The sequence below is a fragment of the Ranitomeya imitator genome, unplaced genomic scaffold (assembly GCF_032444005.1).
Source record: "Ranitomeya imitator isolate aRanImi1 unplaced genomic scaffold, aRanImi1.pri SCAFFOLD_280, whole genome shotgun sequence".
Lineage (NCBI taxonomy): Eukaryota > Metazoa > Chordata > Amphibia > Anura > Dendrobatidae > Ranitomeya > Ranitomeya imitator.
Genome location: NW_027193854.1, coordinates 2,927 through 15,627, shown reverse-complemented (window position 1 = coordinate 15,627; position 12,701 = coordinate 2,927). Strand labels below are relative to the sequence as shown.

Genomic DNA, 12,701 nt, shown 5'->3' with positions numbered 1-12,701 from the left:
CGGACGGGGCGGGGACACAGAGGAGCGGACGGGGCGGGGACACAGAGGAGCGGACGGGGCGGGGACACAGAGGAGCGGACGGGGCGGGGACACAGAGGAGCGGACGGGGCGGGGACACAGAGGAGCGGACGGGGCGGGGACACAGAGGAGCGGACGGGGCGGGGACACAGAGGAGCGGACGGGGCGGGGACACAGAGGAGCGGACGGGGCGGGGACACAGAGGAGCGGACGGGGCGGGGACACAGAGGAGCGGACGGGGCGGGGGTTTTGAAACCTTAAACTCCCTCCTGAAACCTAATGTACAGGCCCCCATCTCCAATCCCAGTGGCGAGGATCTGGCCACTTATTTCCTAGAAAAAAATCAACCACATCCATCAGGATATCTCAGCCCAATCTCCTCAGTGCCTGGATCCCCTTCCCTGCCGCACCTCAAGCTCACTAGACATCTTTGAGCCTGTTTCAGAAGAAGTTTCCAAGCTCCTCACTTCTGCTCGGCCTACAACCTGCAATAGTGACCCAATTCCTTCACCTCTCCTGCAGTCTCTGTCACCAGTGGTCACCACTCACCTGACTAAAATATTTAACCTCTCTCTTTCCTCAGGCATCTTTCCCTCCTCATTTAAACATGCCATCATTACCCCTTTTGTTGTGAATTCTGTGGCAGAGCTCCCTCCTGTGGTCACAAGTGGTACTTCGGCTGATTCTCTCTATGAGCTTCCGTTAGTGCAGGAGAGTGGTACTGCGGCTTCTGAGTTTCCTTCCTCAGGTGATGTGGTGAAGTCGTTAGGTGCTGCTCTATTTAACTCCACCTAGTGCTTTGATCCTTGCCTCCAGTCAATGTTCTAGTATTGGACTTGCTTCCTCCTGGATCGTTCCTGTGGCCTGCTGCTCTGCATAGCTAAGTTGCTCTTGTGTTTTTTTTTGTTTGCTGTTTTTTCTGTCCAGCTTGTTTATTTGGTTTTTCTTGCTTGCTGGAAACTCTGGGACGCAGAGGGTGTACCTCCGTGCTGTTAGTCTGTACGGAGGGTCTTTTTGTCCCCTTTGCGTGGTTGTTTGTAGGGTTTTGTGTTGACCGCAAAGTTGCCTTTCCTATCCTCGCTCTGTTCAGAAAGTCGGGCCTCACTTTGCTAAATCTATTTCATCTCTACGGTTGTCTTTTCATCTTAACTCACAGTCATTATATGTGGGGGGCTGCATTTTCCTTTGGGGTATTTCTCTGAGGCAAGGTAGGCTTATTTTCTATCTTCAGGCTAGCTAGTTTCTCAGGCTGTGCCGAGTTGCATAGGGAGCGTTAGGTGCAATCCACGGCTGCCTCTAGTGTGGTTGGAGAGGATTAGGGATTGCGGTCAGCAGAGTTCCCACGTCTCAGAGCTCGTTCTATGTTTTTGGGTTATTGTCAGATCACTGTATGTGCTCTGACTTCTATGTCCATTGTGGTACTGAATTACCAGCCACAACACCCTTTACTTAAAAAGCCATCCCTGGACCAGAACTGCACAGCTAACTACAGACCTGTCTCTAACCTTTCCTTCATCTCTAAACTCCTGGAAAGCTTGGTCCACTCCCGTCTAATCCGCTATCTCTCGGATAACGCTCTTCTCGACCCCTTACAATCTGGTTTCCGCTCTTTACACTCCACTGAAACTGCCTTCACTAAAGTCTCTAATAACCCAATAACAGCTAAATCCAAAGGTCATTGCTCTCTGCCGATTCTCCTGGATCTGTCATATTTGATACTGTGGATCACCAGCTCCTTCTCACCATGCTCCTCTCCATAGGCCTCAAGGACACAGCCCTCTCCTGGTTCTCCTCCTACCTCTCTGACCGCTCCTTCACTGTATCTTTTGCCGGCTCCTCTTCCTCTCCTCGTCCCCTTACTATCGGGGCTCCGCAGGGCTCAGTCCTGGGCCCCCTCTTCTTCTCTATACACTGCCCCTATTGGACAAACAATCAGCAGATTTGGGTTCCAGTACCATCTCTATGCTGACGACACCCAATTATACACTTCTTCCCCTGACATCACCCCCAATCTAATTCAAAACACCAAGGATTGTCTGTCTGCCGTCTCTAACATCATGTCCTCCCTCTATCTGAAACTAAATCTCTCCAAAACTGAACTTCTTGTGTTTCTTCATTCTACTAACCTCACTCTACCCAACATCGAAATTACCCTGGAGGGTTCAACCATAACTCCCAAACAGCATGCCCGCTGTCTTGGGGTCATATTCGACACCGAACTTTCCTTTACTCCCTATAACCGATCACTCACTCGCTCTTGTCCCCTGCGTCTTAAAAACATCTCCAGAATCTAACATTTTCTCACCTTTGAAACTGCTAAGACTCTTACTGTCGCTCTCATTCATTCTCATCTGGACTACTGCAACTCTCTTCTGATCGGTCTCCCTCTTACCAAACTTTCTCCTCTCCAATCCATCTTAAATGGGGCAGCCAGGGTCATATTTCTGTCCAACCGCTTCACCGATGCCTCCATCTTGTGCCAGTCATTACACTGGCTACCCATTCGCTACAGGGTCCAGTATAAACTCATCTCTCTCACCCACAAAGCCCTCCGCAGTTCTGCACCGCCTTATATCTCCTCTCTCATCTCTGTCTATCGCCCTACATGTGCCCTCCGTTGTACAAATGACCTAAGACTAACATCCCCCGTAATCCGAACCTCACACCTCCGTCTCCAAGACTTCTCTCATGCTGCGCCAGCTCTCTGGAATGCACTTCCCCAGACGATCAGACTGATACCTCGCCCCAACCTATTCAAGCGCGCTCTGGAAACCCATCTCTTCAAACAAGCCTACCACATCAACTACTCAGTAAACTAACTTTGTCCTGTTCCCTCCTTCCAAATATTATCTGCATGTGAATCTGCACCCTACTACTCATCTGTCTCCACACCCTCCATACACATGATAACTGCACTTGATACTTGACTATTGCACTTAAACACACGGGCTGATGACCGGATCATGCAGCTTCATATGAAAATCCCTATTTATTATAATTGCCAGACCTGAAATAACAAGCACTTTTCACCTATTGTGTCCCCCCCATTTCCTTGTAGATTGTAAGCTTGCGAGCAGGGACCTCACTCCTAATGTCACTGTTTAAATTCTCTTAACTTGTATTGAATTTGTCGGTATATGTCCCCGCTTAATTGTAAAGTGCTGCGGAATATGTTGGCGCTATATAAATAAAGATTATTATTATTATTACAACAAGTTTTGGGGTCCAATTTCTTCTCTTATCCTTGGAAAAATAAAAATTTGGGGGCGAAAAGATCATATTTTTTCACAAAAATTATTTTTTTATTTTCACCGCTCTGCATTATAAACTTCTGTGAAGCACTTGTTGGGTCAAAGTGCTCACCACACATCTAGATAAGTTCCTTAAGGGGTCTACTTTCCAAAATGGTGTCACCTGTGGGGGGTTTCAATGTTTAGGCACATCAGGGGCTCTCCAAACGCAACATGGCGTCCCTTCTCAATTCCTGTCAATTTTGCATTGAAAAGTCAAATGGCACTCCTTCCCTTCCGAGCTCTGCCATGCGCCCAACAAGTGGTTTACCCCCAGATATGGGGTATCAGCGTACTCAGCACAAATTGTACAACAACGTTTGGGGTCCATTTTATCCTGTTACCCTTGGTAAAATAAAACAAATTGGAGCGGAAATAAATTTTGTGTGAAAAAAAGTTAAATGTTCATTTTTATTTAAACATTCCAAAAATTCCTGTGAAACACCTGAAGGGTTAATAAACTTCTTGAATGTGGTTTTGAGCACCTTGAGGGGTGCAGTTTTTGAAATGGTGTCACACTTGGGTATTTTCTATCATATAGACCCCTCAAAATGACTTCAATGTGATGTGGTCCCTAAAAAAAAAAATGGTGTTGTAAATATGAGAAATTGCTGGTCAACTTTTAACCCTTATAACTCCCTAACAAAAAAAAAAATTTTGGTTCCAAAATTGTGCTGATGTAAAGTAGACATGTGGGAAATGTTACTTATTAAGTATTTTGTGTGACATATCTCTGTGATTTAAGGGCATAAAAATTCAAAGTTGGAAAATTGCGAAATTTCAAAATTTTCGCCAAATTTCCGTTTTTTTCCCCACAAATAACCGCAAGTTATATTTAAGAAATTTTAGCACCATCATGAAGTACAATATGTCACGATCTGTAGAAGCGTTCTAGAGTTATAACCTCATAAAAGGGACAGTGGTCAGAATTGTAAAAATTGGCCCGGTCATTAACGTGCAAACCACCCTTGGGGGTAAAGGGGTTAAACATTAAAGACAAATTAATGACAAAAAGCAAAACACATTTTGTACCAAAGTCCCCTGTGCTTTAGCTGCAAAAACAGTATTGTGGTGCTTAAAGGGAACCTGTCACCCCCAAAATCGAGGGCGAGCTAAGCCCACCAGTATCAGGGGCTTATCTGCAGCATTCTGTAATGCATTCTGGAATGCTGTAGATAACCCGCCGATGTATCCAAAAATAAAAATAATTAAAAATGAGAAAAAGAGGTTATATTATACTCACCAAGGGACAGTCCAGGTCCGGTCCGATGGGCATCGCGGTCCGGCGCCTCCAATCTTCATCAGACGACGTCCTCTTCTTGTCTTCACGCTGCGGCTCCAGCGCAAAGTACTGCAGTGCGCAGGCCCCAGGCCTCTCTGACCTTTCCCGGCGCCTGCGCACCACAGCGTGAAGACAAGAAGAGGACGTCATCCTATCAAGATGGGAGGCCCAGGATCGGACCGCCCAGGTGAAAATAATATAACCTCTTTTTGTCATCTTTGAGGATACATCGGGGGCTTATCTACAGCATTACAGAATGCATTACAGAATGCTGGAGATAAGACCCTGGTGCCGGTGGGCTGAGCTCAACGTCAATTTTGGGGGTGACAGGTTCCCTTTAACACAAAATTCCTCTCTCAAGCGGGCGGGGCGGGGACACAGAGGAGCGGGCGGGGCGGGGACACAGAGGAGCGGACGGGGCGGGGACACAGAGGAGCGGACGGGGCGGGGACACAGAGGAGCGGACGGGGCGGGGACACAGAGGAGCGGACGGGGCGGGGACACAGAGGAGCGGACGGGGCGGGGACACAGAGGAGCGGACGGGGCGGGGACACAGAGGAGCGGACGGGGCGGGGACACAGAGGAGCGGACGGGGCGGGGACACAGAGGAGCGGACGGGGCGGGGACACAGAGGAGCGGACGGGGCGGGGACACAGAGGAGCGGACGGGGCGGGGACACAGAGGAGCGGACGGGGCGGGGACACAGAGGAGCGGACGGGGCGGGGACACAGAGGAGCGGACGGGGCGGGGACACAGAGGAGCGGACGGGGCGGGGACACAGAGGAGCGGACGGGGCGGGGACACAGAGGAGCGGACGGGGCGGGGACACAGAGGAGCGGACGGGGCGGGGACACAGAGGAGCGGACGGGGCGGGGACACAGAGGAGCGGACGGGGCGGGGACACAGAGGAGCGGACGGGGCGGGGACACAGAGGAGCGGACGGGGCGGGGACACAGAGGAGCGGACGGGGCGGGGACACAGAGGAGCGGACGGGGCGGGGACACAGAGGAGCGGACGGGGCGGGGGCACAGAGGAGCGGACGGGGCGGGGGCACAGAGGAGCGGACGGGGCGGGGGCACAGAGGAGCGGACGGGGCGGGGGCACAGAGGAGCGGACGGGGCGGGGGCACAGAGGAGCGGACGGGGCGGGGGCACAGAGGAGCGGACGGGGCGGGGGCACAGAGGAGCGGACGGGGCGGGGGCACAGAGGAGCGGACGGGGCGGGGGCACAGAGGAGCGGACGGGGCGGGGGCACAGAGGAGCGGACGGGGCGGGGGCACAGAGGAGCGGACGGGGCGGGGGCACAGAGGAGCGGACGGGGCGGGGGCACAGAGGAGCGGACGGGGCGGGGGCACAGAGGAGCGGACGGGGCGGGGGCACAGAGGAGCGGACGGGGCGGGGGCACAGAGGAGCGGACGGGGCGGGGGCACAGAGGAGCGGACGGGGCGGGGGCACAGAGGAGCGGACGGGGCGGGGGCACAGAGGAGCGGACGGGGCGGGGGCACAGAGGAGCGGACGGGGCGGGGGCACAGAGGAGCGGACGGGGCGGGGGCACAGAGGAGCGGACGGGGCGGGGGCACAGAGGAGCGGACGGGGCGGGGGCACAGAGGAGCGGACGGGGCGGGGGCACAGAGGAGCGGACGGGGCGGGGGCACAGAGGAGCGGACGGGGCGGGGGCACAGAGGAGCGGACGGGGCGGGGGCACAGAGGAGCGGACGGGGCGGGGGCACAGAGGAGCGGACGGGGCGGGGGCACAGAGGAGCGGACGGGGCGGGGGCACAGAGGAGCGGACGGGGCGGGGGCACAGAGGAGCGGACGGGGCGGGGGCACAGAGGAGCGGACGGGGCGGGGGCACAGAGGAGCGGACGGGGCGGGGGCACAGAGGAGCGGACGGGGCGGGGACACAGAGGAGCGGACGGGGCGGGGACACAGAGGAGCGGACGGGGCGGGGACACAGAGGAGCGGACGGGGCGGGGACACAGAGGAGCGGACGGGGCGGGGACACAGAGGAGCGGACGGGGCGGGGACACAGAGGAGCGGACGGGGCGGGGACACAGACCCTAGCAATATAAATGGAGAGAAAGGGAGGTTTTGGTGTTTTTTCTTTTAGGAATTATACTCGTCTCTCTGACATTATCAGACGCCCACAGTGTCATCCCTTTGGGTCCTCGCATGGATTGTGGGGGCTCCAGCATTCCACTTGGTGAAGAGAAGTCCAGTGATGAGATGACATCTGCAGGGAGGTCACTGGATGGGGAAAAGCGACAATACCTAGAATAAAACAGAAAAAAAAAATCATGCAGAAACCTGGACACAAGTAGTGGCCGCCACCAGTGGCCTCCGGGCTAATACTGACCAGCACAGCGTGCGAGGACAATAAAGCCCGGGATCTGGAGACATTGTTATCACGCAGTGTCGCTCCCAGAGGTCATAGGACAGTCATCAACCTGACGTCATGTGTGCCCAATAATATTAATGAGAAAACGTTTTATGTAAAAAAGAATAAATAAAACAGGACGGACTCCGCACCATCAGGCAGATTCTCATGTTAATATCAATCCCTCAAATCTCCATCATCATTCATCCCCTCCCCTGTCCCCCCCCCCCCCACACACACACGTAGCGCTATACATCCCTGCACCCCCCACCGCAAGAGACATCACACACTGACCTGCACAACGCGTGACATCAGCCCCCCACACCATGCAGACCCATGCGAGTAACATCAGCCCCATTCTGCAGGTAGACACCCCCCCCCCCCCGCACACAGATCCCCCCACCGTCCAGCATGCACATGCAGCCCCATGCAAGCAACATCACCCCTCTCTCCCCAGGCAGATCCCCCCCACCGTCCAGCATGCAGATGCAGCCCCATGCAAGCAACATCACCCCTTTCTCCCCAGGCAGATCCCCCCACCGTCCAGCATGCACATGCAGCCCCATGCAAGCAATATCACCCCTTTCTCCCCCAGGCAGATCCCCCCACCGTCCAGCGTGCAGCCCCATGCAAGCAACATCACCCCTTTCTCCCCCAGGCAGATCCCCCCACCGTCCAGCGTGCAGCCCCATGCAAGCAACATCACCCCTTTCTCCCCCAGGCAGATCCCCCCACCGTCCAGCGTGCAGCCCCATGCAAGCAACATCACCCCTTTCTCCCCCAGGCAGACTCCCACTTACCTGGTCTGTGACTATGGAGGAGGAACCCAAAACACCCCAAATCCTGCACACAGTCCTCGAAATCCCGCCATGACGTCCACAGCTTCCGTTTCTCCTGTCTGCTCTATGGAGGGAGAGGCGCCGCCCCTTCCGGTCACATGGGCGTGACGTCACCAGAGGTCCTTTAGCCGCCTTGGATTTAGCCTCTAGCCTGAGACCAGGCTTCGCTGGAGTAGGTGAGTATGACGTCTTCAAGGAGGCGGGAAGTGGGAGGGGCCCGGGGCGGGGGGAGGAGCCCGGGGCGGGGGGAGGCGGCTCCGGACTCTAATTTAAAAAAAAAAAAGACCAGAAAGAAAACTTGCTCCCGTGCCGCCCCCCCTCCCCCCATCGTCCTGCCGTAGGCACGAGCACACAAGTGCGTAAACATATAATAAGTGATGATCCAGAAAGGAGAAGTCTTATTTGATTGGTGCACATTTATGGCATAAAATGCTTTATTATAAGGGGGATCCAGACACGTGTCGGCCCCGTAGTAACTGCCCGCTCCTCGCGTGGGCATCAGTTGGCACCATGAGGCGGCCATGCTGTGCCCTGACAGTGACAGTTTACCAGGAGCCGCCATCAGGATCTGACTGGAGACAAGATAGGAACAAGGTGATTACCGACATATTGTGCAGAGTCTGTGAGTCCAAAGTCGGCACAACCTGAAATCTTTGCGGAGGAAAGTGAAGAATTCTAGAATCGTAAGTTCTCTAATCAGCGCCACATGTCAGGCCGGCGTCACACTCGGCGTAAGACAATACGCTCCGTAATTTACGGCTGTAATACGCAGAAAAGTCCCCAAAATCGTGGTCCGTAGCTCCTCCGTAGGCAGGGTGTGTCAGCGTATTCTGTGCATGGCATCCTCCGTATGTAATCCGTATGGCAGCCGTACAATGGATCCATGTGCTCAAAAAATAATAAAAACATATATACTGTCTATATATATATATATATATGTATGTCAGTGAGACACATGTATGTATATATATTAATATTTCATCCAGCGCGATATAGCAGAAAGCCGGTAATTCAATTGCCGTCTTTTGCTATCTCCTTCCTAAACCCGACATGATATGAGACATGTCTACATACAGTAAACCATCTCATATCACCATTTTTTCTTGCATATTCCACACTACTAATGTTAGTATGTGCAAAATTTGGGCGCTCTAGCTATTAAATTAAAGGGTTAAATGGCGGAAACAATTGGCGTGGGCTCCCACGCAATTTTCTCCGCCAGAGTAGTAAAGCCAGTGACTGAGGGCAGATATTAATAGCCTGGAGAGGGTCCACGGTTATTGCCCCCCCCCCCCCCCCCCCGGCTAAAAACACCTGCCCCCAGCCGCCCCAGAAAAGGCACATCTGGAAGATGCGCCTATTCTGGCACTTGGCCACTCTCTTCCCATTCCCGTGTAGCGGTGGGATATGGGGTAATGAAGGGTTAATGTCATCTTGCTATTGTAAGGGGACATTAAGCCTAATTAATAATGGAGAGACGTCAATTATGACACCTATCCATTATTAATCCAATAGTAGTAAAGGGTTAAAAAAACACACACATTATTACAAAGTCTTTTAATGAAATAAACACACAGGTTGTTGGAATAATTTATTATTCTGGTAACCCACCTGAAGACCCTCGCTCTGTAACAAAGGAAAATATCTATCAGCATATGTACGGGTGTTTAATCCATATTTTAAGCACTATCATTACTAAGTGCATACATTTGATAGCACTTTGGTTCAGGATTTATTTAGCAACATTTCAATAGAGCATGCGGTTTGAGCCTCTATTTCTTCATCTCGCTTTAGTCAGTATAATTATAAGTAAATAGATGACTTTAATATTGAAATTCCTCATCAATTGGTGATTTGAAGTTAGTGGAGGTATTTTCTCAGCATGCTCTATTGTTGAAAAATTTGTTGTATCCAGGAATGTTTATTTTATCTCTTGCTCCCTCACTAGTATTATATTTTGCTCTACACCTACCTGCCATTACATTTATCTGTACGGTTTTAAGGCATTGTTTTATTTTTTGTATTTGTCTGTATTAATAAAGTTATAACTTTTTATTGAAAAGAATCAAAACACTCTTTGATTTAGCACGCAGTTTAATAATTGCCTAGCTGATCAGTATGTTTTATTATTGATGTGTAAATTAACTTGGACAATTAATTATTCGGCCTTCAGATGAGCTCACTGGTGGATTCACAGTTACCTCGTTTTGCAGTATTACATGTACTGTGATACATAGAGGCTGTAGAAACCAAACGGCTCAACATACTAAATTACATTTTACTGTAAAAATTATATTTACCCATAAATACAAGAATAAAAAAAACCAAGATGTCAATTTGACTTTGTTTTAGTGAAGCGGTGAAATCTACCAGTTCTTTAAAGCATGTGTCTGGGACTTTAACATTGATGGACTATCCTTAGGGTAGGTGATGAATGTCTGATTGGTAAGTACCCCCGGAGATCAGCCCTTCCTGGTGTCGTCGGCAGCCGGAACTGCTCAGTTATGGAGCTGCACAGCACAGCTTTGTCTACAGAATAGTGACACATGCACATACTATTCAATAGAGAAGGCATGTGCAGTACCTGGCCGTGGCCACTATACTGTCGATGGAGCTGTTCTGGACAGAGCCACAACTCAGCACTTCCAGCCGCCACCGCCACCGCCAGGATCGGTTGGGTACCGGGTGTCGCACCCCCAGTAATCAGACATTGATGACCTCTCCGAAGAATAAGCCATCAATGTTACAGCGCCAGATAGCCCCTTTAAAGCTGCTCATACACATTAGATAAATGTTGTCTGACTTTGGCGGGATCGGCAGGCCTTATACTGTGTATCGGGGTCCCCAGCTTCACCCTGAACAGAGGACGGGGGCAGAGAATGATCCGCCCTGTTGAATGTCCTTTTGTTCGGGGTGTAGATAAGCTATGGTCAGGCTGCGGCTAATGTGCATGGCCAGCTTTGGCGTGTGACTGCCATGTAATGCTTTTCAAAAACCTGACCAGCACATCCAAACATAGACTAAGTGTGAACAGGTGCATCTTTCAGCGCTGCAGTGTGCTGCCTTATTTACTTAACTTGCCATGTAATGCTGACATGTTATTATCAAGGTGTTTTTCTTACAATCTCCTTTATTTTAGTGACCCTGCTAATAATGGCCACTAGCGCACTCAGCCACAGTACAGCAACCCTGTATGTTGGGGATCTCCTTCCGGAGGTCACAGAGGAGATGCTGCATGAAAAGTTCACTCCTGCCGGCAACATTTTGTCAGTCATCATATGCAGAGACAAGATCACCGGTCAGTCTCTTGGCTACGCTTACATCAATTTCCAGCAGCCGGAGGACGGTGAGAAGCAATACACAACTATAGCTATACATTGCAGCCCTGCCAGCAACAAGGCTGGGGTGAAATATTGCAACTGTTCCACAAATATCATGGACATACAAGATTGTAGATACAGTGGGGAAAATAAGTATTTGATACGCTGCCGATTTTACATGTTTTCCCACCTACAAAGAATGCAGAGGTCTGAAATTTTTATCGTAGGTACACGTCACCTGTGAGAGACAACCTAAAAATAAAAACCAAACAATCACATTGAATGATTTTTACACAATTTACATTTTATTGCTTGAAATACTGTATATTTTTTTTAATTTCTGGCAATTTTTTAGCTTAACATATAATGTATTAAAAATAAAAAAAATCTTGCAACTTTCAAACTGGACATGGGTGCTTTTATAGATTATAACTTCCTGTTGTTTCAGGAAACAACAGGTGTACATAGCTACAGTCATCAGACCTGAGTCCAATAATTTTATTAAAGCATCTAATGAGCGTGTACAAGTGTCATTGTGAAGGGAGGGTGAGCAGGGTCAGCTGTGACATCTCCTATTGTAATTAGTGGATCTTGTATTATCAGCTGTATGTAGAAGCGTTACCGTCATCCTTCCTCTGCTGATAAGGAGCCTGCTGAAAACTCTTCCTGAAAGGGCAGAAAGTATGAACAGTTCAAGATTTCTAAAAAAATTTTAGAACAAGAAAAATTTGCAAATTATTTTTTTTTAAATAAAATTAATGCAAAACAAAATATAGTAAAAAATGTTGTAGCATGGAATGCTGGAGCTGATCAACAATTCCTATCATGGCATGGCATCCTATCAGGGCGCAGAGGTCACCGAGGTGGATAAAGTCATTGATAGTCTCTTTCTTTGAAAATGTCCCCCATCCTTTCCCGCCAGCGGAGCGAGCTCTGGATACCATGAACTTTGAAGACATGAATGGCAAAGCGATGCGCATTATGTGGTGTCAGCGCAACCCGTCCGTAATAAAGAGCAGGATCGGCAACATTTTTATCAAGAACCTGGATAAGACCATCGATAGTAAATTACTGTACGACACATTTTCTGCTTTTGGCAGCATCATGTCGTGTAAGGTAAGTCAGTCATCCACCACATACGGATGTGTGAGGTCTGTGCAGTAGTAAGGTCCCTTATTAATATGAGGTGTTGCAGGTCGTGTGTGACGAAAATGGATCTAAAGGTTATGGGTTTGTACATTTCGAGACCCGCGAATCAGCCCAGAAGGCCATTGACTCGTTGAATGGCAAGATCCTAAATGACCAGAAAGTGTAAGTATGCCCTCATGTAAGGCCGGCTTCACGTGTCTGGGATTTCTGGACTCCTGGACCCCAAATCAACATTCTCATAGGCATATTTCAAGCTTTAGGGTTCGGGTCAGGAGACCTTCGGCTGGTCTGCAAACCGCGACCTGTATACAGACTGAGACGTGCCAAGACGGCCTAACACAAAGAATCCACAATCGATTATTGACTTACATGTCGCCAGTGGCAGGGGTTATCCACCTCTGGGGACTTTTTTTTTTACTTAATTGCA

At 50.3% G+C, this 12,701-nt stretch overlaps 1 protein-coding gene and 1 long non-coding RNA gene across 4 annotated transcripts; one reads left to right on the top strand and one right to left on the bottom strand.

The window, feature by feature from the left end:
* Positions 1-3,521: 3,521 nt before the first annotated feature.
* On the bottom strand, positions 3,522-7,903 carry LOC138654376 (uncharacterized). The gene is made up of 3 exons (XR_011316246.1): positions 7,767-7,903; positions 6,722-6,860; positions 3,522-3,882 (listed from the first exon to the last, which is right to left on the bottom strand). It is a non-coding gene; the product is annotated as an uncharacterized lncRNA (long non-coding RNA).
* A 1-nt stretch (position 7,904) lies between these two features.
* On the top strand, positions 7,905-12,458 carry LOC138654375 (polyadenylate-binding protein 1-like 2). 3 transcript variants are annotated; one of them, XM_069743419.1, is made up of 4 exons: positions 7,905-7,981; positions 10,945-11,151; positions 12,048-12,241; positions 12,321-12,458. In XM_069743419.1, the coding sequence occupies exons 2-4, from the start codon at positions 10,959-10,961 to the stop codon at positions 12,438-12,440; spliced, it is 507 nt and encodes a 168-aa protein (XP_069599520.1). In that variant the 5' UTR covers positions 7,905-7,981; positions 10,945-10,958; the 3' UTR covers positions 12,441-12,458. The 3 variants fall into 3 exon arrangements, with proteins under 3 accessions (XP_069599520.1, XP_069599519.1, XP_069599518.1); XM_069743418.1 differs by lacking the exon at positions 7,905-7,981 and adding an exon at positions 8,127-8,399; XM_069743417.1 differs by lacking the exon at positions 7,905-7,981 and adding an exon at positions 8,127-8,488 and having other exon boundaries at positions 12,321-12,457.
* Positions 12,459-12,701: the final 243 nt, after the last annotated feature.